Here is a 27,358-nt window from a genome sequence, read left to right as displayed (position 1 = left end):
CCTCTCTGGTGATTTCATGTAAACTCTGCCAGTCATTTCAAAGGGTGCACCAACTGATGAGTTAAAACAGCATGTCTTAAAGAATACTATATTTGGAGAGGTTAAACAACTCTACCAACATCAGAGTTAACATTAGTAAAGATGTCTCAGCAGACCAGTTTGTTAAGGTCTTGTTTCAACTGGACAATGGTCAGCTGCCCGTAGACCCTGAGAGTGGAGATGTCACAGTACCATAAATCTGGCACAATCATCAACATATTTCAACAAATATTATTAAAGGTTTAAACTCATCTTTCACAGAATTATAGAAACCATGTATAGTTTTGTCAGTGTACCAGCTGGGCTCCCAAAAATGATGTACAGTTTCAGTGGCACCGTCTTTCAGTATCTACCTCCCCAATCTACATGGTACAAGTCAGTTGATAGTTGACCTTAATGATGATGATATCAACTATCCAACACAGTTTGTCAACACTCTTAAACCCACTGGTGTTCCACCTCACAATCTACGACTGAAAGTGGGAGCACCTGTAATGCTGGGTAAGAAATCTGGATACATTAAAACTCTGTAGTGGTCCAAGACTGCCTGCAAAAACACTGATGCCCCACACTGTAAACTCTAACGTGTCATTTCAACTTAAAAATATGAGTGAAAGGGCTGCCTTAACATTTCAAGTTAAGTGAAAGAAAATAAGTTATCTAGGTTAGATATTCCTTGTTGGGTAAACACGTGTGTTAATTTGGGTTGATTTATTTTTCATAATTGATTTAACTCATTCAGGTAGTTGTTTGAATCTGAAATGGTCAGTTTTATTAACCTTTTGTTTCAGTTAAGTTGACTTGGATTTGTCAGTTGATTTAACTATTTAGGGTAGTTGTCTGAACTAGCAAATCTGTTTCGTTTTAATTAAAACTGTAAGTTGTGTAAACCTTTTGTGTCAGTTAACTTGACTTGGATTTATTAATTGATTGACCTGCTTGGTTGTGATTTGAATTTGCACACACACACACACACACACACACACACACACACACACACACACACACACACACACACACACACACACACACACACACACACACACACACACACACTTAAATGAAATCGATTCATTTCACCGAGTGAAAGTTTTACCTCCGAAGAAACATGCGGTCAACGATGTCCTCCAACTTGCGTCCAAAATGGAGGAAGGGAGGAAAGGAACACATGTTCACCCGCCCGCAGCTGCATTCCCACAATGCATTTCAAGAAAAGCATGATGACGCAGGCGTTTTTATCCCCAAAGTCAAGTTGACTTACATTTCTAATTCAGTTGGGCCTGGATTTTCAAATTAGCATTTATTTTGTAGTTGAGACATTTTTAACTAATAATTTCATGTTATTATAACAACCTCAGTAATCATGTGTCTTAATGACATAGAATAATATGTTAAGATAACAAACAGACAAAATCACAATTTACAGTGCACGTGATGGAAGCCACCACAATAACTGGTTGTGCCAAGGGAAAGGACGTTTTTATTCCCATTATCCCAACAGATGTGCCATTTCAGTGCGAGTGTCTTTGGTTTCCAGTGAGGATGTCATTTGCCATGACCATCAACAACTCTCAAGAGCAGTCCCTAGGGGTTGCTTGAACTAACAAGTCCATGTTTCTTTTATGATCAGGTCTACATTGCTCATGAAGTATTTTTACATCACAAAATTCAAATTACAATACACCAATTCTCAGAAATTTCACACATCATTGCAACCACATTAAAATTCCACTTTAAAAGCTATAGTTGCTATAAAATAAATATACATATGTGATTACATAAAACAAGCAACTGCATAACAACTTCATATAGGGCAAGTCATTGAGATTTAACAGTAGGCATCTTTGCATATATTTAATACCTGGTGACGTGAAGTATATCTGATCATTATTTGTACATTAAAAGCCAAATGGACTCTGACTGTCCAGGTCAAGATGAAAGGTTTATAGAGAGCTGTCGTTTCATATTTGGTGATACTGATTGCTCTCTCGTGATTTCAACTTCATTATGACTGTGTTTGCTGTAAATCAACTCAGCTGAAGATGAGATGAAAATAAATCATCGCTTTCCTCTGTTGGAGGTAATGATGATGGAGATTAAAAACAAAAGCATCACTATGAATTTAAAAGTAAACACAGTCCCAGATTGAGAACGAAAAGTCTACTGAGCTGAAGCACTGCTGATCCAGAAGATAAAGTTCCTGCAGTAGAGTAGAAAACAACCACATAAGTCAGGGGTCAGGATTTAAAAGGACAAAGTAATCAGAATATATTGTTGATGCAGTTTCATGACAAACTAAAGAGTCACATGCTGCAACACTCGTGTACCTTTGACTTCAACCATCTTTGTGGCCTCAGCAGAACGTCCAGCAGCACGATTTTCTGCAACACATGTGAAGTTTTGCACAGTTCCAGGGATGGATGGAGTCCATGCAATCTGATTTTGATGGATTGAAAGGTAGCTTCCAATAGGGAAGCCTCCTCTGAACTGCCATTTCACAGTACACTCCACATTTAAAGTACAGCTGGTCAAGCATGTGAATTTACTCAGTCTTCCTGGAAACACAACGTCAGGTCCACTGATGCTGACGTTCCACAGATCATCTACAAAAGATGGCACAAATATGAGATCTATCATTAAGAGCCAATGTTTTATAGATTCAGGCGGTGGAAGATACGTGATCATCAGATTTGAAATTTGAAATGACTTAAAATTCTAGGTCTCCAAACCAGATTTTTATTTATTTTTTTGCTTTCTTTTCTTTTTGTAGAGCCTCTACAAGGTTCAGTTTATTGGTGGCCAAAATTGACTAAAAAAAAAAAATCTGAGAAATCTGAGAGACAAATCTGAAAAAAAAAAAAAAAACATCAGTGAAGCTATTGTCCTACTCATCTCGACATCAACACTTACAGCTGAGTAGATAGCCCAGGCTGAATACTCTCTGTTGGCCTCCAAGTATAGTAACTTCACAGTAGTAGAAACCAGCATCAGAGGGCAGCAGTGAGTCAAAATGAAGTGTAAAATTGTCATTTAGCAGTCTGGTGTTTCCATGCCTGGTCAGTTTTTGTCCATCTTTGTACCAGTCCACGTGGTCCACCAGGTGTGACGGGCTTGGAAGATCACTTGGTCCAGCTCCATGGCAGACTAAGTTCAGAGAGTGATTGAGAGCTGGAACAGTGTTTGGTGGACTAATTTGAACAGACACTCGATCTGCAACACAATGGAACAACACACATGTTGTAATATGTTAACTACATGCTGGTAGGAGTTAAAATCAGCAAATGTCTCTTGGCAGTACTCACTTTTAATTTCTACAATGCTGGTTAGGCTGCTGGAGGTCCCAGTTTTTGGATTGAAGACAGTACACTGCAGGTCCACTGTACTGTCCAATCCATCTGGTGTCCATGTTAATGTGCTCCCGTTGACCTTGCGGCCATTAAGGGACCATGTGTAGATGCATTTTGTAAAGCAAGAAGAGGAACAGGTAAAAGTGGTCTTGAAACCCGCAATCACTGCTCCAACCCAGGAAATCTGAACTTTATCCCCCAAAGCTGGTGTGCCTGGGACAGAAAAGGAATCGGTATGAGATGGCAACAAACTATGCAGGATGTGGTGTTGACTCTTTGCAAATGCTGCAGTCCCGCTTCCTGCTTTATGTCAGCGCTAGACTTTTTCGCAATTTATTTTCCGTGTTTTCTGTTGTGTTGCCATCTGTTTATGGGGTTTTATTAGTTTTTGTGTTGTGTCTGTCCTCTGAGAGTTTCTTTTCCTGTTGCATGTTGTTTATGGCTGATATGTTTCCTCTCCCAGCGTGTCTTTGTCTGCATGTCTGTCTGCGTTGGTTGTCATGTGTCTCCACATGTGTGTGTGGGCACCACTTTTCCTCTCTGCTGAGTGGGGGTGTGGCATGCTCGTCCTCCTCATCTGTTGACTTTGTCTGCTGTCATGGCCGTGTCGGTGTCAGCGGTCTTGTCTATGTCTGTGGTAGTCGTGTGGGTGCGTATGTGCGATTGTATGTTTGCCTTCATGTGTGCTTCGGTCTGGAGTCCCATGTTTGTCTGTCTTGTGGGTGTCTGTGCTCATCCCTCACATGTGTCTGGGATGGGCGTGTTGCGCCAGCATCCTGCTCTCATGTGCATCTGTGGTTTGTGTGTTTGAATGTGGGGGCATGGGCTAAGTCTCAAGGTCGGTCATCCAGGCATTTAACCTTTGAGGGGTGGGGTTTCTCGTTGAAAACATCAGCCAAACTCAATACAAATGCATGTAATTTGGTCACTTTTCAAATGGGTCAGACTTATCAATAAAGTCAATTTATTGTACAATGGTTCATTTCAGGTCAGCTTGGTGTATAAATCTCATCATTCCAGGCAACGATAGCTATGAACTGGCTGATAGAAGCAAGTTAGAGACAAAGAACCGTCTGATTTTAATAGAACAGTATACAGCCTGAGCGTGTTTTCACCGAGCGGCCAGTCACGGAAGCACAAATTCTCGCCTTTGGATTGGCCACTTCACCAAATTGAAGTAGTGCCAACCTCGAGAATAGTCACATATTTGTCATCTTTGACGTTTCTTATTTTCACGTGGGTTTTGTTTCAGTCTGTTAGGTTGTTTTGAGATTCCCCTCGAGATGTCCGTTCTGTTCTCTTATTTCTTTATGCGTTTCATCTCAGGTTTGTTGTCCTAGTTATTATTCTTGATTTTCAATTTGCTGTGTATGTCTGATTAGTTATTGACCCCTTCTGTTTAGTTTAATTAATTACATGTATTCTCTGATTATTCCAGCTGCTGCTCTATCCCAGATGTTGCTCATTAGTCAGTTTATTTAAACCTACTCAGTTTGTTCTTCCTTAGGGTCTACTGTTCTTTTTTTTTTTTTTTTTTCGTGTGAGGTGATATGTATAACACAGGTTTTTTGTTGTTGTGTTTTCTAGCATTTTCTTGTCAGCTTTTATGTTCAATTTATTCCTTTGGTCTTTAAGTATTTCAGTTTTTTTTTGTTTGCACTCCTGACGTCCCTGGTTTTTCCCCTCACCCTGGACTCAGGGTTGAATTGGTTTTGGTTGAAACCTTCTTCACTTCTGTTGTGTTTTTGAATTCATCTCCCCTTGTGGGGATAAGACTGTATTTTTGTTATATCCTTCCCTACACTTGTTTTTGTGATTTTGACACTCTGTGTTAACTAAATCTTGTCTTTTTTGGAATTCACCCCTGTGTTTGACTAACCTGCATATTGGGATTCTACTCAGCCTAGTCCTGACTCCCCCCAGAAAGAAAAAGATTTGCTGATTGGTGTTGAGTCCAGCTGTTTTGGGCTTTGACACACAGTTGACTTTGCATTGATGGAAGTAAAAACCCTTCAAAATGATGGTTAGTTAACTTTCACATAAAACAGTTTTATAAAATTTGCTCCTGCTAAAGCACACTGTCCTGACAGCAAGAATGCCCCTCACTCAAAGCTGTCCAGGTGGTATTTTTTATGGAATCACATTGAATTTATTGACTTTCTGGTGCTGTGGAGCACTTTTTTTGTGTAATATATGTTACTCACCACAATACCATGGATTAATCATGTGTGAGTATAACAGGAATGATTTTATAAAACTTTTATTGTTGCTGTACATGGTACAGTTGTGCAAGATGTAATCTAGACTAAAGGTAAAACACTATAAATTAATTCACAGATGTTATTTTTCCAGACTTTTCTGACAGTGCATTGGTTCCCAAACCTACAACCCCTGGCAATAATTATGGAATCACCTGCCTCGGAGGATGTTCATTCAGTTGTTTAATTTTGTAGAAAAAAAGCAGATCACAGACATGACACAAAACTAAAGTCATTTCAAATGGCAACTTTCTGGCTTTAAGAAACACTATAAGAAATCAGGAAAAATAATTGCGGCAGTCAGTAACGGTTACTTTTTTAGACCAAGCAGAGGGAAAAAAATATGGAATCACTCAATTCTGAGGAATAAATTATGGAATCACCCTGTAAATTTTCATCCCCAAAACTAACACCTGCATCAAATCAGATCTGCTCGTTAGTCTGCATCTAAAAAGGAGTGAACACACCTTGGAGAGCTGTTGCACCAAGTGGACTGACATGAATCATGGCTCCAACACGAGAGATGTCAATTGAAACAAAGGAGAGGATTATCAAACTCTTAAAAGAGGGTAAATCATCACGCAATGTTGCAAAAGATGTTGGTTGTTCACAGTCATCTGTGTCTAAACTCTGGACCAAATACAAATAACATGGGAAGGTTGTTAAAAGGCAAACATACTGGTAGGCCAAGGAAGACATCAAAGCATCAAGACAGAAAACCTAAAGCAATATGTCTCAAAAATCGAAAATGCTCAACAAAACAAATGAGGAACGAATGGGAGGAAACTGGAGTCAATGTCTGTGACCGAACTGTAAGAAACCGCCTAAAGGAAATGGGATTTACATACAGAAAAGGTAAACAAAAGCCATCATTAACACCTAAACAGAAAAAAACAAGGTTACAATGGGCTAAAGAAAAGCAGTCGTGGACTGTGGATGACTGGTTGAAAGTCATATTCAGTGATGAATCTCGAATCTGCATTGGGCAAGGTGATGATGCTGGAACATTTGTTTGGTGCCGTTCCAATGAGATTTATAATGATGACTGCCTGAAGAGAACATGTAAATTTCCACAGTCATTGATGATATGGGGCTGCATGTCAGGTAAAGGCACTGGGGAGATGGCTGTCATTACATCATCAATAAATGCACAAGTCTACGTTGATATTTTGGACACTTTTCTTATCCCATCAATTGAAAGGATGTTTGGGGATGATGAAATCATTTTTCAAGATGATAATGCATCTTGCCATAGAGCAAAAACTGTGAAAACATTCCTTGCAAAAAGACACATAGGGTCAATGTCATGGCCTGCAAATAGTCCGGATCTTAATCCAATTGAAAATCTTTGGTGGAAGTTGAAGAAAATGGTCCATGACAAGGCTCCAACCTGCAAAGTTGATCTGGCAACAGCAATCACAGAAAGTTGGAGCCAGATTGATGAAGAGTACTGTTTGTCCCTCATTAAGTCCATGCCTCAGAGACTGCAAGCTGTTATAAAAGCCAGAGGTGGTGCAACAAAATACTAGTGATGTGTTGGAGCGTTCTTTTGTTTTTCATGATTCCATAATTTTTTCCTAAAAAAGTAACTGACTGCCACAATTTTTTTTCCTGATTTCTTATAGTGTTTCTTAAAGCCAGAAAGTTGCCATTTGAAATGACTTTAGTTTTGTGTCATTTCTGTGATCTGCTTTTTTTCTACAAAATTAAACAACTGAATGAACATCCTCCGAGGCCGGTGATTCCATAATTTTTGCCAGGGGTTGTAGGCTTATGGCACTCCATCAGAGCTGTGAAGAAATTGAAAATAAAAAAGAGCAATAAGAGATTTATGACATCCTCCAGTCCAGATTTGGATCACCTCCAAAATTCAGTGGAGTCTTCCATGCCCAAATATCTATGCCTTAATAGACGCACCCCCCCGGCGAGGCGCCTCTCATCTGATCTGTCTCTGGTCCTGGACGTCACAGCTGAAGAGAGCAGCAGAATACATACTGTTTTGACAGACACGTGCGTCTGTGCGCTTGCCGTCCTCACGTGAAAATACATAAAAACATTTCGCTTTTGTGATGGGCTGGACAGCGCACACATTGGCATGCTGCCCCAGCTGAAACGGACCATCAGTTCATGTGGACACACAGCAGGCGATCTGAATGTCACGTCTGTCTGACAGGACACGCATGTCCTGTGACCAGCGCGCTGCAGGACTATATGGCAAGCTAACAGTGTGACAAATATGCCACTTTCAGTCACGTATCAGCAGAAATACGCCGTAACAAATGCCGTTTGGTCAGTTATCATGCTGCTTTTTTCTTTTTTTTGTTAAATACACTTATGTCCTTGTTGATTTCAGGCAATTTTCCACAGGTTTTATAGGACAGCGATGGTAGCGCAGTGATAAAGTTTCTGGCTGGCAAACAGAGCTTTTGTACATTGCAGGTTCAAATCCAGTGGGTGGCATGTATTTTCACCGCAGCTGCGCAGTGTGGTTACACATGCTCCAGCTGCTCGCACTGGCCACTGCAACATCGCTTGCACGAAACCGTCGCAGTGGGTTCGTTCACACCTGCCCGTCGGCTCAGCGTTTTCGTGGTTCAGTCATACAAGCTGTTCCGCCGTGATTCACCCTGATTTGTATTTATTCTTACTATGTGTAGAGGGCCCTTATGGATGTTACAGTTTCTTTTTCTGAGAAAAAGAAACTGTAACATCAATCAGTTCTGAGTGTTGATGCTTAATCAAATATTAATTAGTTAATAATTATTACTGACATGTCCTCCTGCTTGAAAATTATAAAAATGAACATTCAAGTCCCACTGCAGGAAAGAACATGTAGCTGTCAAGTTGTTGATACCTCCCACAACTAAAGGTATTATTTGTTCAGACTCTGTCCATCCATAAATACTTTACTGTCTGCACAGAGTGCGTGTTTGGTGAATCAATACAATGACAGATCTTAACAATAGTGTCAAAAAATTTAAAAGTAGAATAATGTTTTGTCATTTTAGCCTCTTAACCCTTCATCAGCTATTGTATTAGTTTATAACATACTTATAACAGATGAAGTTTTCTGGTAAATAGAAGATAAACAGTTGATGTAAGAGTCAGCATTCTTACCGATCAGTGCCAGCAGACAAACAGAGAGAAGCTTCTTCCAGTCACACATGATGGTGATGTTGCTCATGTTTACTGCACCAGATTTATAAGTTCTATTCTCACAGCCAATAAGCTGTTTGAATTCCTGGTGTTTACAAAAGCTCTGACTGAGTCACTCAGTGCAAGATTTCAAAACGACTTCTTGTTTAACATGGGAATTTACTTGATTACGCAATCAGTGCAACCTGCAGCAATGGAAATTTCCCACAAACTTGAAAGGAAGCCTTTTTTTAATTGAAAAGCTGAAGTTTGTCTTTGGTGTGTGAGCTTGTCACATGAATGAATGAATTTGTCTGGCACACACAGGTCCAGAACAACAACAACAACAAAAAACATGCACCCAAAAGGATGTAGGCAGAAGCAAAAGCTTGTAACCGCCTACCCCTTTAACAAAAAAATAAAAATTATACATATGTATATAAAAGTATACATATATCCATCATAACTAGTACAAAGTATACATTGATCCATGAATTAGAATTTCAAAAAACAAACAAACAAAAAAACAAACACACAACTTGCAAGCAGCAGTGCACCAAAAAAACAAAACAAACATATTCAATAAACCTAATTTAACATGCTATAGCAAATAATCAAATAATTTTTATAGAGCCTTTTAAAACCAACCAAACCACAGAGTGATTTTATGTTATCCAGGCAGTTATTCTAGATATTTACACCTTTAATAGAAATACGCTACAAGGACTTTTTACAATAGTTCGAATCTTTGACTTCTGAAATAATAATGTTCCTCGTATACTATAACTGGAGTCCCTTGTTCTAAACAGGTCCTGGACACATTGTGGCAGAAGTCTATTTTTCACTTTGAACATAATTTGTGTTATGATGTAATCAATCAAAGATTAGTTGGAGAGGTCACTTTGAGTGATTTTTTTTTTCTGGCCATGATAATTTAATTGAGCCCACAAATGAATAAAACGTGCTCTCAAATTAACAAAACGTGCGCACGTTTTCCTGGCCGTGATAATTCGTGCGCACGTTTTAATGGCCGTGATGGTTCGTGTGCACGTTTTCCTTTAATTGAGCCCTTGAATAAATAAAACGTGCACGTTTTCCTTTAATTGAGCCCTCGAATAAATAAAACGTGCACACGTTTTCCTTTAATCAAGCTCTCAAATTAATAAAACGTGCACACGTTTTCCTTTTGTTCAAAAAGAACTCCATAATATGACCTAAAATGTCATCCTCACGACGGGGAGATGAATTCGCCCTCAGCATCCTTTTTAATGTGCTTAAACTCCAGATGATGCCATGCTGGGCAGCTGGAGTTCTCTATATGTCCTGTGCGCCCAAACCATGATGTACCCTAACCAGATCCATTTCTAATGGGGAAATGTATCACACTGTCGCCTGGTTTGTTGACTAATAGCCAACATTTATGTGTCACGACAATACTGAATGCACGTTTTACAAATTGTGGCCACGTTTAAGTAGATCGTGTCTTGCCTTTGAGTGCGCACGTGTGCACTCAAACGATGCTTAAAACGTGCGCACAATATAATAAAACGTGTGCACATTCTCTCCACATGCAAAACATTTTGCAATGACACTTCCAGGTCTCTGTACCTGAGAGACCACATACTGTACGTGGAGATAAAAAAATCATTGATCTGACAGGTTTAGTTGTACAGTGTGTGGTGTCAGCCACACAGTAAAAACAACACACACAGATTTCACACACGAACATTTCCAGGTCAAACACCTCGCTTTCTGACTGGCTGCATGTCACATTTAGCTCCTCATGTCCTTCTTAACACACCACACAAGGCAGGAATATCTGATAAGATTATATTTAGTGTCATCACGATTGTCGGGGCATCCTTAAGATTGTCGGAAGGGGAAGCTCGGTCTGATATCGGCCTAATTATCTTACCATGTGAGCCAGGCTTGATGTTATGACGCCTCACAGAGCGACTGATTGATCTGTTATAACACCGTACCGAGCCGCTAACCCATCGGATGTTATGATGCCTCACAGAGTGACTGATTGATCTGTTATAACACCGCACCGAGCCACTAACCCATCGGATGTTATGACGCCTCACAAAGCGACTGATTGATGTATTATGACACTGCACTAAGCATGTTTTCACTATTATTTGATGTCTTGTGCGACTGACATCATTATTCAAGCATTCAAATGGCGATTCCTATCGCCACACAACTCCAACCACACACGAGAACGTTTTTTGATTGACAAATTTTACAAAAGCACATTTACATTGATTCACTTGTGTTGGTTTTTACATAGAATGAATGAATCAACCAATCAGTATGAGCGGAGGCTTAGTTTACCCATAATCCCTTTGGTGTGTTAATGTTCAAATCTTCAGAATTAGTGCATTATTTTAAAATGAACAGATATGTGTTATATATATGTGTTATATATCACTTAAGAGTTTACATTAATGTAGTTATTCTATCCGGAATAATTTTATTTATAAAGCAAAACCATAATTCAAATCTGCTTTCCATTTCAAGACCTCTGCCTCATCACTGGACCACTGTATCCTGTCAAGGTACAGTAGTGTTCAGAATAATAGTAGCGCTATGTGACTAAAAAGATTAATTCAGGTTTTGGTATATTTCTTATTGTTACATGGGAAACAAAGTACCAGTAGATTCAGTAGATTCTCACAAATCCAACAAGACCAAGCATTCATGATATGCACACTGTTAAGGCTATGAAATTGGGCTATTAGTAAAAAAAAGTAGAAATGGGGGTGTTCACAGTAATAGTAGTGTGGCATTCAGTCAGTGAGTTCATCAGTTTTGTGGAACAATCAGGTGTGAATCAGGTGTCCCCTATTTAAGGATGAAGCCAGCACCTGTTGAACATGCTTTTCTCTTTGAAAGCCTGAGGAAAATGGGACGTTCAAGACATTGTTCAGAAGAACAGCATAGTTTGATTAAAAAGTTGATTGGAGAGGGGGAAACTTATACGCAGGTGCAAAAAAATTATAGGCTGTTCATCTACAATGATCTCCAATGATTTAAAATGGACAAAAAAAAAAAAAGAGACGCGTGGAAGAAAACGGAAAACAACCATCAAAATGGACAGAAAAATAACCAGAATGGCAAAGGCTCAACCACTGATCAGCTCCAGGATGATCAAAGACAGTCTGGAGTTATCTGTAAGTGCTGTTACAGTTAGAAGACGCCTGTGTGAAGCTAATTTATTTGCAAGAATCCCCCGCAAAGTTCCTCTGTTAAATAAAAGATGTGCAGAAGAGGTTACAATTTGCCAAAGAACACATCAACTGGCCTAAAGAGAAATGGAGGAATATTTTGTGGACTGAAGACAGCAAAAATGTTCTTTTTGGGTCCAAGGGCCGCAGACAGTTTGTGAGACGACCCCAAAACTCTGAATTCAAGCCACAGTTCACAGTGAAGACAGTGAAGCATGGTGATGCAAGCATCATGATATGGTCATGTTTCTCCTACTATGGTGTTGGGCCTATATATCGCATACCAGGTATCATGGATCAGTTTGGATATGTCAAAATACTTGAAGAGGTCATGTTGCCTTATGCTGAAGAGGACATGCCCTTGAAATGGGTGTTTCAACAAGACAATGACCCCAAGCACACTAGTAAACGAGAAACAAAATTAATGCCTCGCAGATGTGATGAAATCATGAAAAACCGTGGTTATACAACTAAATACTAGTTTAGTGATTCACAGGATTGCTAAAAAAGCAGTTTGAACATAATAGTTTTGAGTTTGTAGTGTCAACAGCAGATGCTACTATTATTGTGAACACCCCCTTTTCTACTGTTTTTTACTAATAGCCCAATTTCATAGCCTTAAGAGTGTGCATATCATGAATGCTTGGTCTTGTTGGATTTGTGAGAATCTACTGAATCTACTGGTACCTTGTTTCCCATGTAACAATAAGAAATATACTCAAAACCTAGATTAATCTTTTTAGTCACATAACACTACTATTATTCTGAACACTACTGTAAATGACACTTTCCTACAGCAGGAGGCAGAGTGCACAAAGACAGAAGCGCTGGCTCGTTTGGGTTTGTGATCGCCTTTGGTTATATTAGAAGCTTTGGTGGTGTTTAAACTCAAAATCAGCTTCTTAGTAGCTGAGAGTGTATGGGAGGCAAAATTGAAAGTTATCGGTTACCTGTAGCTTCCGATAGGTTTTTAGACAGTTTATCGGTTTAGCGTTAAAAAAGAGAACTTTTCAGTTATCTGATTACCAGTTATCAAAGCTAACTTTTTGGTTAGCTGTGCCCACCACTGTTTCTTACTAATAGTTCTCATAGCTTTCTTTTGAAGTAAAAATATAGGATTTGTATTAGTTTTGTAGGTGGTTCCCCAAACTTCAATACAGTAGGTCATGTAAGGAACAAGTAATGAATGATATAAAGTAACTGAGTGTTGGGGGAGGAAGTCTTGTGCTTTATAAAAAATGACAATAATCTTTGACATTTTAGATTCAACATCATTTATGTGTTTTCCAACATAGATTATCGCCACTAAAGACCCCAAGAAATTTAGTTTCATTAACGAGTTCGATTTCAACATTGCATACTCGTAAATGAGTTCCTGGGCTTATTACCAAATATGATACACTTTGTTTTACCAAAGTGAAGCGACAGTTTGTTAGAATCAAACCATTCCTTAAACCTCTGTAATTCCCTCTCCATCGTGTCCAGAGATACACAAAAGCTTGGGGTTGTGTATCTCTCTATCTTTCTTTTTCTGACTATCTATGGTGAAAATCAGGACTTAAGCTCACAAAGTGGCTCCTGGCTTACAGCAAGAAGGTGTGATGATGCGAGTTGGCATGGCACAGACGATGGTAGGACACAAATGCTGACTCACAGACAGAACGTTGAGTTAGTAGGAAAGGCTTTATCAAAAATACTATCAAGGATCTGGTACACAGTGAGCGAGGCGGAGGTACAGACAGATGTAGTGCTAAGGTGTGGTCCAACAAAACAAGCAGGTTTGAGGTACACGGCATGGAGGAGTTCAAAGGCAAGACAGAGGCAAGGTCAAAAATGAGCAAAGTCAAAATACAGGCAGGCAATCAAACCTGGTCAAAACAAGGCTGTGAGAAGGGCTGGAACGATGACAAAAAGTGCTATAAACTGGCAGGGAAGTGGTGAACTGAAGCTGCTTAAATAAGGGTGGAAGTGATTAGAGGAACTAAACACAGGTGTGGGGAACATTCTGGAAGGAGGTGTGGCTGGATGAAACAAAGATGAGGGAAGCAAGCGCAAGATAGTGCAGTGGAGACAACACAAAGTGGAGTGATATAAGAAGCAAAGACACGTAAGCCAGACTAAAGAGCGTGAGTGGATGAATACACTAAACAGACAGAATGAGAGTGAGAGACAAAGACACGAGGCAGGTCCAGTGATGTGGAGTGAGAACACAAACAAATGGAAGTGAGGGAAAACAGAGAACAAAGGTCAAACAGAAACCGAGGACTATGAACAGAACCAGATCAGAGCATGAACATGAGAACTAAAAAGCAAACCATCAGATAATAAGTAAAGAAGAAAAGCTACATGGGAACTGATCAGACAATAACAAGAAAATAAATACTAAGACAAAACTAGACTGGAACTGGCTTATGATTTAAGTAAAGATAACCAGATGGCAAAACAAACAAATAAAGACAAAATCGTAAACAGAAAACAAAACCGGATACTACAGCATAACTGATCAGAAATGAGATGAACAAAATAAACCAGTGATCAAATGACGATAAACAATGAAAACATAACCTGGCAGAACAAACTAGAATGGAACTAAACTATGGCAAGAGAATTAAAACTAACAAAGAAACAAAGTGACAAAGCTAAACAGCACAGAAAATAAACAAGTGATCAAAAACAACTAAGCTGGAGCAGATAATGAGAAAAGAAAGGAGGCAAAAATGGGATCAAAACCCCAGATCCGGGCTGAAACCTGACAGAAGGTCCTGGGATCGCTTCCCACCTGCTCCTTCCTCTGTAGAGTTTGTATGTTTGTCTGCAAGTAACGTGTGGGTTCTCTTTTGGTGCTCCAGCCTCCTCCCACTTCCAAAAACATGCATGTTAAGAACAAATGGAAACTTTAAATTGCCTCACATCCTATGACCGCTGGGATAGAATTCAGCACCCCTGTGAACCTTTACTGGAGTGAGCGGGTATAGAAAAATGACTGAAAGGAATTAGAAATACTATTTTGAAAAAAACAAAAACAAAGCAAAAACAAACAAACAAAAAAAAGCTGTAGAACACACCAGACTCTAGGTGGCGCTGTCGCCTTGTATCCGCTGATGATGAAGCTCCATGGAGATCTCAGTCACTGTGACTTCATGAGTAAACGTGTGTCTAAAGAGGCGTGGCTTTCCTGGTGAAGGCTAACAAATTATCAGTAAAGTCTGACATCTGAGGGATTCAAGCTGTTGTAGAAGTAACACTTTGTAGACTCTCAGTAATACTTTAAAGAACACAAGAACTTACGGTACTATTTTTTTGTGTCCTTTGATTCACTGATATTTCAGTCAGTTACATTTCCATAATGACATTTCTTGGACACAGAAACATTTTGGCTGTGTGACTCCTGATGATTCATTTCTTTTTCACATGATTTGTCAAAACTTATCAGACACTGTTTTTCTGTTGTCATACTTTATTTGCAGTACAATGATGTGAAAAGGTTTTAGATGTCTTGAGCTTTTACACATTTTAAAAAATTAAAGGCCTCATTATCTTAACATTCTAAAATTATGCCCTTTAAACTCACAGTGAGAACAAATCTCTACAGTGTGATATAAATTAAAACTATCCCAGTTAGGGTGCTGTGGAATGCACAAGTACATTCAGGACCACAAGTATTTAGACTGTGCCATTTTTGTAATTTAGCCTCTGTACACCACAGTCGGCCAGTTGTGAAGATGTAGTCATCTGTTTGTGTTGTGGACAAACAGTGACACAGGGTGAGAACAAAATTAACTAACTGGAATTTGATTGTGGGTTCCTTCTTGTCCTTCCAACAGAAAATTATGAAGGTTCACATTAGATAAACATTTTTATTTCAGTCTTCATGAAATTTATTGCAGCCTTCAAGCGAATGTGACTTTAAAATATCAATGACAATAATGATCAAGAGTCACACAGCACAGAAAAACACAGAACTATGGCCCAGCTTTTACCCATGGAGACATTTTTGGGCATAAAAACAATCACAACAGTAATTAAGTCCCATTGGGTTCTCCCTTCTTTCACAACAGCAGATCTGAGGTGGCTCTGCATGTTGATTTGGCACAAATTTTATGGTAGATGCCCTTCCTGACAAACCCCACATTATATGGACAATGGGCCAAAGTGGCTTTGGAACAGGAACTTCATGCACTGAAAATAAGTACAGTGAGCTACTTGGCCACTACCCCTTCCCAGAGGTGGGACGAAGTCACCATCAAGTCACTTTCAAGTCACGAATCAGCAAGTCCCAAGTCAAGTCTGATTCATAACTTGAAAGTGACTTCATCCCACCTCTGCCCCTTCCTATCAAAACAGTCTACATACCTGTCTACATATAAGGTCCCATAGTTGACAGTGCATGTCAGAGCACAAATAAAGCATGAAATCCAAGGAATTGTCTGTAGACCTCTGCTGTTACGGCTGAACCCAAAGTACCTGAAAGTGGGAAACTGAGTGGCAAACAACAACGAGGTTTATTGGTTGATATTGGATTAACTGAGGTACAAAGCAATTTGGAAATGTGAAAGGAGACCTGGAGCATGGAGACCCAGAGAACCAGAACCAGAGAAGGTGACAGAGGAGAAGACCAAGAAGGCGGTAGGCATTAGTAACCTGAACCAGGGCATGAGGATGATATGATGATGGAGTCCAGAGCCAGTTGTCCGTCCACAGAGCTGATGGAATGCAGGATCACTGTAGAGGCACAGATGGCACAGGTGAGTATTGGCATGGAAACGCTCAAGCACAAACCTACCAATAAAGCTGTGTAGGAACGTGCTAAACACTGAGCACAAAAGGCTGGTGTTGGAGTGTACAAAAGCAAATTGCTCAAAAAAGGGCTGCATAGGAAGGAACAAAAACTCTATAGAGGAGAATAGAGAAGCCAGATACTGTGGAGTGAAAACTGAGTTTCTGGCGAAGATGGAAGTGTTGAACCGTAGTTTAAATCCAGCTGTGCTGATGAGCCACAGGCGAGGAGATCAGCTCTGTGGCACACCACCTGGAAACGGAGAGAGGGAGAAGGCAGGACCAAGCAGGAACCAAGGCAGCCCACAACATCTGAGTTAGGACTGTCTCGAGGCACAAATCTGAGGAAGGGTACAGAAACATTTCTGCTGCTTTGAAGGTCCCAATGAGCACAGTGGCTTCCATCATCCATAAATAGAAGAAGTTCAGATCCACCAGGACTCTTCTTAGAGCAGGCTGCCTGGAAAAATTCAGTTACTGGGGGCAAAGGGCCTGATTCAGGGAGGTGACCAAGAACCCAATGGCCACTTTGTCAGAGCTCCAGCATTCCTCTGTGGAGAGAGGAGAATGTTCCAGAAGGACAACCATCTCTGCAGCAATCCACCAATCAGGCCTGGATGGTAGAGTAGCCAGACAGAAGCCACTCCTTTGTAAAAAGCACATGACAGCCTGCCTGGAGTTTGCCAAAAGGCAAAAATGTGCAAGGTTACAGATCATTTCAAATATCTTCATTACATTGTCATAATTGTGTCATGACAGTCATAATTGTGTCATGACAGACAGTTTATACTTCATGATATGTTTACATATCAATGAACACTAGTGAACACTAATAAAGTGAAGACAAATTATGCTTTATAATGTATTTGTTAAAGTAGACTAAACCCTAAAATGCCACAAATGCCTTTTCAGACCAAAATCAGTATAATAAAGCCACAAGACATCGATACAGAAGTAAAGTATTTGCAAAACTGTACAGAAATAAAATCAGTGCACATATGTGCACACTTACATATGTTATCAAACAATAAAGTCCCTAAAATGTGCCATTAGAACTTAGCTGCACAGTTGCAAAACTTGTGTAGGCTACTTAAAAACACAAAATATTAAGAAACAAAAATATTTTATCAGTGCAAATACTTGTTATAAACATAACTCTGAAATATTTTTCAAAGGCAACAATATTTTATTAGTGCAAATTTTTCTATCATAAATACAACTCTGAAAGACTTTCTGAAACCAATGAACAGTCAACAAATATAATCCATCATGACTTTATCTTCAAAGGCAGAATCTTTTGGTCTTCCTCTTCTTCTTGTCATCATCTGATGACAGTGGGGATGAGTAATAGTTAGATGACTCAGACGAACATTCTAATGCTGTGTCGGAGGAAAGACTTATTGCATCTCCGGAATTCTTTATCTAGCAGGTGTCCTGTAAGAACTTAAGAACTGTAAAAACATTTTGTGATGACACTTCCGGAGCTCCATATTAATATAATATCAAAAAGAACATTTTTAAAACTCAACAAATGGCTCCAGAAGAAGAGGTTTCTGAAGAGAAAATGTATTAATTCATTTATTCATTCAAGACTTTATTAAGGACACAGGGCACCAAGCCCATAGGAAGCATACATACAAGTACATTAACAAATATGCAATACAGCATAAACAGTCTTCACTTTAGAAATTTTCACAAAAGACTTAACTAGCTATGAGCAGCTGCGTGAATTATTCATGCATCGCACAATTAGTAAATAATTTACTCAGATACTTCCTAATCATTAATACGAGGTCTATTAGAAATGAAACCGACAGTTTTATTTTTTTTTAAAAAACTATATGGATTCGAATCACGTGTGATTACATCAGACATGCTTGAACCCTCGTGCGCATGCGTGAGTTTTTTCACGCTTGTCGGTGACGTCATTCGCCTGTGAGCACGCCTTGTGGAAGGAGTGGTCCAGCCCCCTCATCGGATTTTCATTGTCTGAGAAGTTGCTGAGAGACTGGCGCTGTGCTTGATCAAAATTTTTTCAAAAACTGTGAAGCACATCCGAGTGGACACCATTCGAGAAATTCAGCTGGTTTTTGGTGTAAATTTTAATGGCTGATGAGAGATTTTGGATTGTTTCTATCGCTGTAAGGACTTCCCATGGAGCGGGACATCGCGCAGCACTCTGAGGCGACGTCCTCATCCTGTTTCAAGCTGAAAACCTCCAAATTTAAGCCTCTGTTGACCCAGGACGTCATGAGAGAACAGACAACTTTCAGAAGAGGTCGGAATCAGCAGTTTATCCGGACATTCCACTGTTAAAGGAGATTTTTTTTAATGAAAGACGTGCGGGCGGATTGGCGCGTCAGCTCGCAGCCGGCGCGGTGCGCTGCCACAGGAAAAACACCTCCGTGTTGATAACCATTTTTAAAATTTTTAAAATCCAGGCGGCTTTTGGTGTCTTTCAGTTGAGTGAGTATCTGAGAAATTGTTTAACAGCAGGGCATGTTCCAACGGAGGTGTTTTTCCTGTGGCGGAAATGTCAGGACCAAGATTTTGAAAGTGAGTCTAGACTCATCTGGGAGCCAATGGAGAGACTTTAGGACAGGGGTAATATGAGCTCTCCTGTTTGTACGAGTCAACAGCCTCGCAGCAGAGTTTTGGACGTACTGTAGCCGGTTAAGATCTTTTCTACTAAGGCAGGTAAACAGGCTGTTACAGTAGTCCAATTGTGAGGAGATAAAGGCGTGGATAATTGTCTCCATCTCATGGCAAGATACCACCTGTCGCAGCTTGGCGATATTCCGCAAGTGAAAAAACAATTTTTGATTAATTTATTACAGTGCTCAGAAAGATACATTACTTCATCAAAGATAACTCAGAGATTCCGCAGACTTGTCCCAAGTCACCCAACTGCTGCTTGATGCCAGGAATGGCATCATCAGGGGCAACAAGAAGTGTGTTGTGAAAGTGTAGTGACACGGACCCACAACAGGGGGCGCAAATGAACGGCCAATAGATGAGCCAAAAGGTAACAATTTAATGTTGTGAAATGTGCACAACGAACATACAGACAATCTCAGAATATAATTACAGTCAATCCACAAAGGTGACGTGTGGGCAGGCTCGAGGATAGAAGACGTCTGTCCTGAGAAGAGCCGGAACCACACGATTTCCACCGCCACAGAACCTGGTGAATACTGGAGCCGCCAAGTCCCGAATTCCCAGGTGATCACCGTCCCCGACTGTCGGATCTGGTACTGCTGGCGAGAACAAAGACAGTCAAATGTGGGTGTGTGTACACCCAGTAACAACAGCGGTGGGAATGCCACCTCCACCTCTCACTCAAAAATTGCAGAGTACTGTAGATTCCTCAGGGGAAAAGAGTGCCTTCAGCGCTCTCACAGCTTTCACCGACGGAGGTACTGGTACTCCTGCAAACACTCACAATATACAAATATTGCAATCACAAAAACGGCTGAGGATATTACCTCCAATGAAGTATGATATCTCGGCAACGAGGTGGAGATGACGTCTGGTCTTTATGGAGTGAGAGGACGTTGAGTAGATGGGTGACAGCTGTCAAGAGGTAATGAGTGACAGCTGTCACCCCCGGCTGTGTCCATGGCGGCAGCGTCCTCTCGTGCCTGAAGCCCGCACTTCAGGCAGGGCGCCCACTGGTGGTGGGCCAGCAGTACCTCCTCTTCTGGCGGCCCACACACAACAAAGTGTCTCAGTTTTCTCAGAGTTCAATTGAAGGCTATTTCCACTCAGCCACTGCTTCACCTGTGACATACAGTTCATTAAAGAGTTCATTTTCCCAAGTTCTGTAGTTTTAAAAGAGCAGTATAGTTGTATGTCATCAGCATACAAATGATAGGACACATCACTGAAACACTGAATTATCTGCCCAAGGGGAAGAATATATGAAAGAAACGAGTGGCCCCAGCACCGAGCCTTGTGGTATGCCACACTGCAAATAAGCTGACTCAGACCTAACATGGTTTACTGAAACGCTAAAACTCCTGTTTGTCAAGTAGGAGGTAAACCATTTCAGCACAAAGCCCGACATCCCCACCAGATCTCGTAGCCTATTGACCATGATGGTATGGTCGACCGTGTCAAAGGCAGAGGACAGGTCTAAGAGGACCATCACAGTACACCTCCCAGCGTCAGCAGACATCATGATGTCACTGGACACTCTTAACAGTGCAGTCTCAGTAGAGTGGTGTTTCCGAAAACCTGACTGGAATTTGTCATAGATGTTATATGTCTCAAGGAAGGATGTCAGTTGTTTGGCTACCAGTTTTTCCAGTAATTTAGATAGAAAGGGAAGCTTAGATATTGGGTGGTAGTTTTTATACTCTGCTTGGTCCATGTTAGGCTTTTTGAGTCTTGGTTCGATCACCGCATGTTTGAAGTAGGTGGGAAATACACCAGATGAAAGGGAAAAATTGAACAATTCAGTGACCCATGGGCCGATATAATCAAGAATATTAAGGAGAAGTTTAGAGGGGATAATATCAACCAAGCTAGAGGTCAGCCTCATTTTGGATGACAATGCCACAATGTCTTCCAGATGCACAGGGTCAAAGGTTGACCACATCTGTGCAGGTGGCTCATTCTGAATAGGGCCAGAATATGAAGGCCAGTTTATTTGGTCTTTTATTTCCTGCACTTTCACAATAAAGAAAGTTAAAAAGTCATTGCTGTCAGCTTCAGAGAGCACAGGGGTAGCAGGAGCAGTGTTAGACACTAAAGAATTTATAGTATCAAATAACATTATCGGGTTTCCCTTATTTGTTGTTATTAATTATTGAAAGTGTTTAAATCTGGCCTCTTTTATAGACTCATTTAAAGACAACATAAGGTCTTTAAGAGACAACCTATGGACCTGGAGCTGAGTGGATTTCCACAGCCGTTCAATTTTACGGCACGTCCTTCTTAAACTCCGGATGCTGTCATTTATCCAAGGGCAGGTGTGGTCATGGGTAGCACAGATTGTCTTAAGAGGAGTAACTTTGTCCAAGACTGTAGCACAATGACAATTAAAACAGTTCAAGAAGCTGTCCACATCTGTGGAGTGTTCAAAAATGTAAGAATCGAACAAGGCACAGAATCTGCCTGCTGTTGTCTCTGTGATGATCCTTCGTTCAGCCTGTTTACGGACAGGTCGAGGCTCAGAAAGAACAGAAAGATCAAAGAAAATGCCACTATGATCACTCATGTGGACATCCTCAACACATACATTTGTGACGTGTAGGCCTAGTGAGTACACTTGATCAAGTGTATGTCCCTTTAAGTGGGTGGGGCCTAATACATGTCTAAAATCATGGATTTCCATAGTCTTTAAAAATTCCACTGCTGGGGTAGACGAAGTGTCTTCAAAGTGCAGGTTGAAATCACCAAGAACTAAAAGTCTCTCAAGTTTAATAAGAGATGATAAAAAGCTGTTAAACTATGTAATAAAAGTGCCTGCAAAACTAGTAGGACGATAAATTAAAATTACATAAAAACTGTTTGAGGAACCGACCTTAATCATTTGTGATTCAAACGAGGGGAATTGTTCACAGTCAATCATTCTGCATGTGTATCTGTCCTGAAACACAACAGGTAGACCTCCGCCTCTTCGACCGGGGCGGGGCTTCCCAAGAGCACTGCAGCCCACAGGGCGCAGTTCATTCAGGTGAAAGACTTCTCCATCTTTCTGCCAAGTCTCTGTAAGGAACATAAAATCCAGCCTTTCCCTCCGGCGCTGTTGCAGGGCTATGTTATTGGCCCTGGGGAGCGGCAGCGGTGGAGTCGCGACATTATCTGCGCACCCCCGGAGAGGAACAATCCGCAGTCACCTGTGGCCTCGATGAAAGCGAGAGAAGCCGGCCAAACGCACACCACTCCTGAGCTTATCCTGGACCCCAGCCCTGTAGCCTCGTCTCTTGGCCCTCTTCCCAGGACCACCTGGAGACCTCAACAGAAACAGGTATTCTGAGGAAGTAAGCCAGCACCCGAATGGAGGGGGGAAAGTTTGTTTGTAGCTTTCCCAGGTGTTGTATCGGCGCTCCATTGACTCTTTGATGTTAAAAAGAGCATTTCGATCATAAGCCCGGATCGCATAGGCACAATCACAGGGAACGAGGGCGAGCAGAATGGCATACAGTGTCAAGATTAACACAAGAAATCGGCAAAAAGCAGATGAGCAGCGGCGTGGCCATACACAGGCGCCATCTTAGCAATCTTAGCCATCATCAAAGGGCGGGAAGCGATCCCACGACCTTGATAGATAGATAGATAGAATGATAGATGCACAGTTTCTCCATTCACAGCCAGAGAAGCCTATAACTTCTTCTGGGTATCTTGGTGGCTTTCCTCACTCTTCTTCCTGCACAGTCACTCAGTTTTTGAGAACTGTCTACTCCATACTGATTTACCATATAGTGCCACACAAGTCCAAGATATATTCAGTGACTTAAAAATGTTCATGTATCCATCCCTTGATTTGTCTGATGAAAACTGGCAATTTACAGGTATTATATCAATGGATCCTCTCTGCACCCGACCCCCATGACCTCCTCTGCAGGTGGTGAACCCACAGGAGGGCGGGCCCACGTCGCTCTTTCGGGCTGAGCCGGCCGGGCCCCATGGGCTAAGGCCCGACCACCAGGCGCTTGCGCGCGAGCCCCAACCCCAGGCCTGGCTCCAGGGTGGGGCCCCGGCTCCGCCATACCAGGCGACATCTCGGTCCTTGATTTTTTACTGGTCATGGGAGCTTCTGAACTGCCCTTAGTCTGACCCGTCACCTAGGACCTGTTTGCCTTGGGAGACCCTACAAGGGCACAAAGCCCCGGCAACATAGCTCCTAGGATCATCCGGGTACGCAAACTCCCCCACCACGATAAGGTGGCAACTAGAGGGGGAGTGAGGGAGTTATGGAGCGTGAGATCGATAGATGGATCGGTGCAGCATCTGCAGTGATGCGGTTGCTGTATCGGACCATCGTGGTGAAGAGAGAGCTGAGTAGGGGGGCAAAGCTCTCGATTTACCGATCGATCTACGTTCCGATCCTCACCTATGGTCATGAGATTTGGCTCGTGACCGAAAGAATGAGATCACGAGTACAAGCGGCCGAGATGAGTTTCCTCCGCAGGGTGGCTGGGAGCTCCCTTAGAGATAGGGTGAGTGTTGGAGTTATTCTGTAGATACACTGTTTTATTTTATCATGCATGTTTTGTGTTCTCTGCTCTGGTAGAATGTAGTTCTCTCTGCTCTGATAAAGTGTATTGTACTGATGTGATGGGTGAAGGTTACTTAAGATATGTGACATGACGTGTTTCTGCAAGTTGTGGTATCTCTGTGTGCACGCTAAGCTCTTTTTAGGACATGTGAAGATGACTCATGCAGGACGCAGCCGAAGCTGAGCAGTAAGATAAAGAATAGAGAATTGAATGTTCCAACCACAGTGTGATTGTGATACATCAGTCCTTTTGTCAGAAGAAGTGTGATTAATCGTCAGATGTCTTAAACACATCTTAACCGAGCCCAAGATTAAAAAGGTTCTGAACATCCTGAATGTATTGTGCAATCAGCAGTTCTGCTGCAACAGCTCACGCGCTATCACTCTTCCCCTCAGGAGCTGTACCGCCCATGTATGTAGGGAAGTCCTAAATAAAAAGAGCGGGAGCGCAGGCCAGACTTTAGTGTAGCTTTGGTGTACAGCCTGACTGCACTCCTCGCGAGCTTAAATTGAATTCTATCTCTCACTTGTTTTATTGCCTGGTTGTCTCTTCCTCTTATCAAAGGTACAGTATTCTAAACCCGACAAAGACTGGGGGCTCGTCCGGGATCCCAACAGGCCTGACGGATCCAGCGAGCGTGATCGACACCAGAGAAATCCTTGGCCAAGGTAACTCAGACCCTTTGACGGGACTGGCTCAATCCGTTGGCTGGGATCTGAAAGGTTGACGGGATCACCGAGAGGGAAAGAGACCGACGGAGTGTGAGTATAGAATTTGATTCTGATAAATTGTTGTTGTGAATGGTGGCAGTAGGCTGCGTAAAATAGAAATGTTGAAATAGTGAAATAGTGACAGAAAGTCACGGTTAAACAGGGAAATAAGTGCACAGTGAAAAGGCAGTTAAACCTCGCAGGGATGGTGGAGTCCCCTAATGCAGGACATTAGTTAAATTCCACGGGAGGGCGAGCTCCCCTGACCTAAGAATATGCGTACGGTTATTAAAAGTGTTTCTATGTATTTGTGTAAATAAAATAACTGTGTGTGAGTGTAATAAAAGTGACTGAGTGAGAGTGTGGAGTCACTTCGACTCCCCTCTATGAAAATCTCACAGGAAAGTAAGTAGTAAGTTTTGAGAAGAAGCAAAGGCAAGGCCTTCCCGTGCCCTCCGGGGTGGCGAAAGGGAACGCACTTCTCAGAATAGTTGATTACTACCCTGTGATTATAACAACACCAGTGGATTAGGACCCTGTAGGGGCAAAACCATCACTGGTCTAAAACGTACTGAAAACACAAAATGGGAAAATCTAACAGTAAAAATGACAGACCTAAGTCCCGGGACGATCTAAAAACAAAAGATTGGATATACATGAATAAAATTGATCCAAATTCAACAAAACACTTAGATAAGTGGATAAAAGATCATGGATTTGATGGACGCCTACAGAAAGAGTCATTAACTAAACTAAAGAACAGTATTGAGAAAAAGTGTGGAACAAGTGAGAAAAAGAAGGTCAAGGTGAAATTGTAGCATGGGAAAGAGAAGTTGAGAAACAAATGAAGGGCCTTAGAGAAGCAAAGGAAAGACAGAAAGAAACAGTAAATGATAAGAAGGAGCAGGGGAACGTGATGTTTCACAGACAAGAAGATAATGAGACAGGGCCTGCGGCTCCAAAAGTAGAAATGGTAGTAAAATTGGATACTACAAAACACAGTCAGCCAGAAGCTGAAATAAGGAGAATAAACTCTATCCAGATTTACCGCAGGGACAACCCCCATCATATGTAGACCCTACACAACACGTCATGAGAACACGATCCAAAACACTAAAAGATGAAGAAAATCAACCTGGACAATCAACCCCACCGGCTGATCAGGAACCAGGTGGATCAGGAGTCTATCCAATGATTCATGTGGCAAATCCACATACGTCAGGACCAAGAACTATTCTTGTGTACCGAACCTAGACACAAGCAGACGTTAAGGCAGCTGTGGAAGGTGTAACTCCCCCACGAGAAGATGTAGCCCAGTACATTATTGACATAACCGCTTTGGTTAAATCCTACAATCTTAGAGGGGATGAAGTTCAACAAGTCATAATGGCAACTGTGACAAAGGATTGGGCTGATGTAAAAGGAGATTGGGATCCTGCAGAGGCAGACCACACTCCATTAGCCCATGATAGTCAGGAATTGGGAGATCGATTGGCCGCACTACTGCTGAGAATTAAGCAGAAATACCAGCAGAAGTCAAATTACACAGAAATAAACCGCACAAAACAGAAAGATGATGAACCATTCAAAGACTATCGACATCGAATGGAAAAAGGTTTTAAAGTGCACAGTGGTCTTCTACCACTGAAAAATGATAGCGTGTATGAACAACAATTGAAAAATGCACTCCATGCCAACTCCAGATCAGATATCCGAGCATGGGTAGACAAACACATGATAACGCTCCCAACAGCTGGGTTACAAGAGTATGTAGACCACGCCATACATGCAGAAAGAAATCTGAAAACAAAAAAGGCAGCCCCAAAAAGGAAACAGGTGACTACCTTCTATTCTGATGAGTCTGAATGGCAGGAAGGCCAAGTCTTTTTTCAAGGCAGAAAATTCGGACCACCTCGTGGGCGGGGCCGTTTTAGAGGCCCACCCCGAGGACGTTTTCAATCAAACCCACAGAGGCAATGGAAGCAGGACAGGCAAGGAAATTGGCAGGGCCAAGGCCAGTCAGCTCCCCCAAAGCCCTGGGCTGGAAGGTCAAATGAGTGTTGGGTTTGCGGCAAATTAGGACATTTCGCCAAGGACTGCCCACAAAGAACACAGAATCCGCAATGACTAACCGCCCGACAAGCAACATCAACGGGACCTTTAGTCCCTGAGGCAGATCTAAACCTTCAAGATCTGCTGATGAGTGATGTACCTAAACCGGAAGTGACTTTAATGATGAATGGGAAGCATGTTGTTTTCCTATGCGATTCGGGCGCATGTAAAACAACATGTTGCTCATGGCCGGTAGGGTTACAGCCCAGTGATGAAACATTTTGGGTAAGAGCAGCCAATGGGAAGACGTGCTGTCCCTGTGTCCCAACCCGTGTGGATTCGGGACCCAGAAGGGAAGTCATGTTGCATCTCTGTATTGATGATGCCCCAATGTCCGGTTAATCTTCTCGGACGAGATGGTCTAACTGCATTGGGACTGTCTCTAGTGTCGGACAATGGACTGTTGCGAGTAAAACGACAACATCAGCTGCAGGTCTTTACTTTAGGCTCAAATTACGCCCTAAACTGCTACTATTATTATTTTCTGAAACTACGAGATGCTAGCCCCACCTCTTTTGGTGCATC

The 27,358-nt window shown here is 41.6% G+C and overlaps 1 protein-coding gene across 1 annotated transcript; it reads right to left on the bottom strand.

Moving 5' to 3' along the window:
• Window positions 1-1,726: 1,726 nt before the first annotated feature.
• Window positions 1,727-15,526, bottom strand: LOC117513753 (carcinoembryonic antigen-related cell adhesion molecule 20-like). The gene is made up of 6 exons (XM_034173988.1): window positions 15,520-15,526; window positions 8,762-8,853; window positions 3,342-3,599; window positions 2,950-3,249; window positions 2,367-2,642; window positions 1,727-2,239 (listed from the first exon to the last, which is right to left on the bottom strand). The coding sequence occupies exons 2-6, from the start codon at window positions 8,826-8,828 to the stop codon at window positions 2,154-2,156; spliced, it is 987 nt and encodes a 328-aa protein (XP_034029879.1). The 5' UTR covers window positions 8,829-8,853; window positions 15,520-15,526; the 3' UTR covers window positions 1,727-2,153.
• Window positions 15,527-27,358: the final 11,832 nt, after the last annotated feature.

The sequence above is a fragment of the Thalassophryne amazonica genome, chromosome 7 (assembly GCF_902500255.1).
Source record: "Thalassophryne amazonica chromosome 7, fThaAma1.1, whole genome shotgun sequence".
NCBI classification, from domain to species: Eukaryota; Metazoa; Chordata; class Actinopteri; order Batrachoidiformes; family Batrachoididae; genus Thalassophryne; species Thalassophryne amazonica.
The sequence above is the reverse complement of the archived record's forward strand: the minus strand, read 5'-3'. Positions and strand labels throughout refer to the sequence as shown.

Bases quoted from the DNA above. Each gene is read 5' to 3' on its own strand.
- LOC117513753 (XM_034173988.1), bottom strand. From the start codon at position 8,828: ATGAGCAACATCACCATCATGTGTGACTGGAAGAAGCTTCTCTCTGTT. The intron at 3,250-3,341 runs GTGAGTACTGCC...ATTGTGTTGCAG, and splicing joins CAGCATTGTAGAAATTAAAA to ATCGAGTGTCTGTTCAAATT. The intron at 2,643-2,949 runs GTAAGTGTTGAT...CATCTTTTGTAG, and splicing joins CCTGGGCTATCTACTCAGCT to ATGATCTGTGGAACGTCAGC.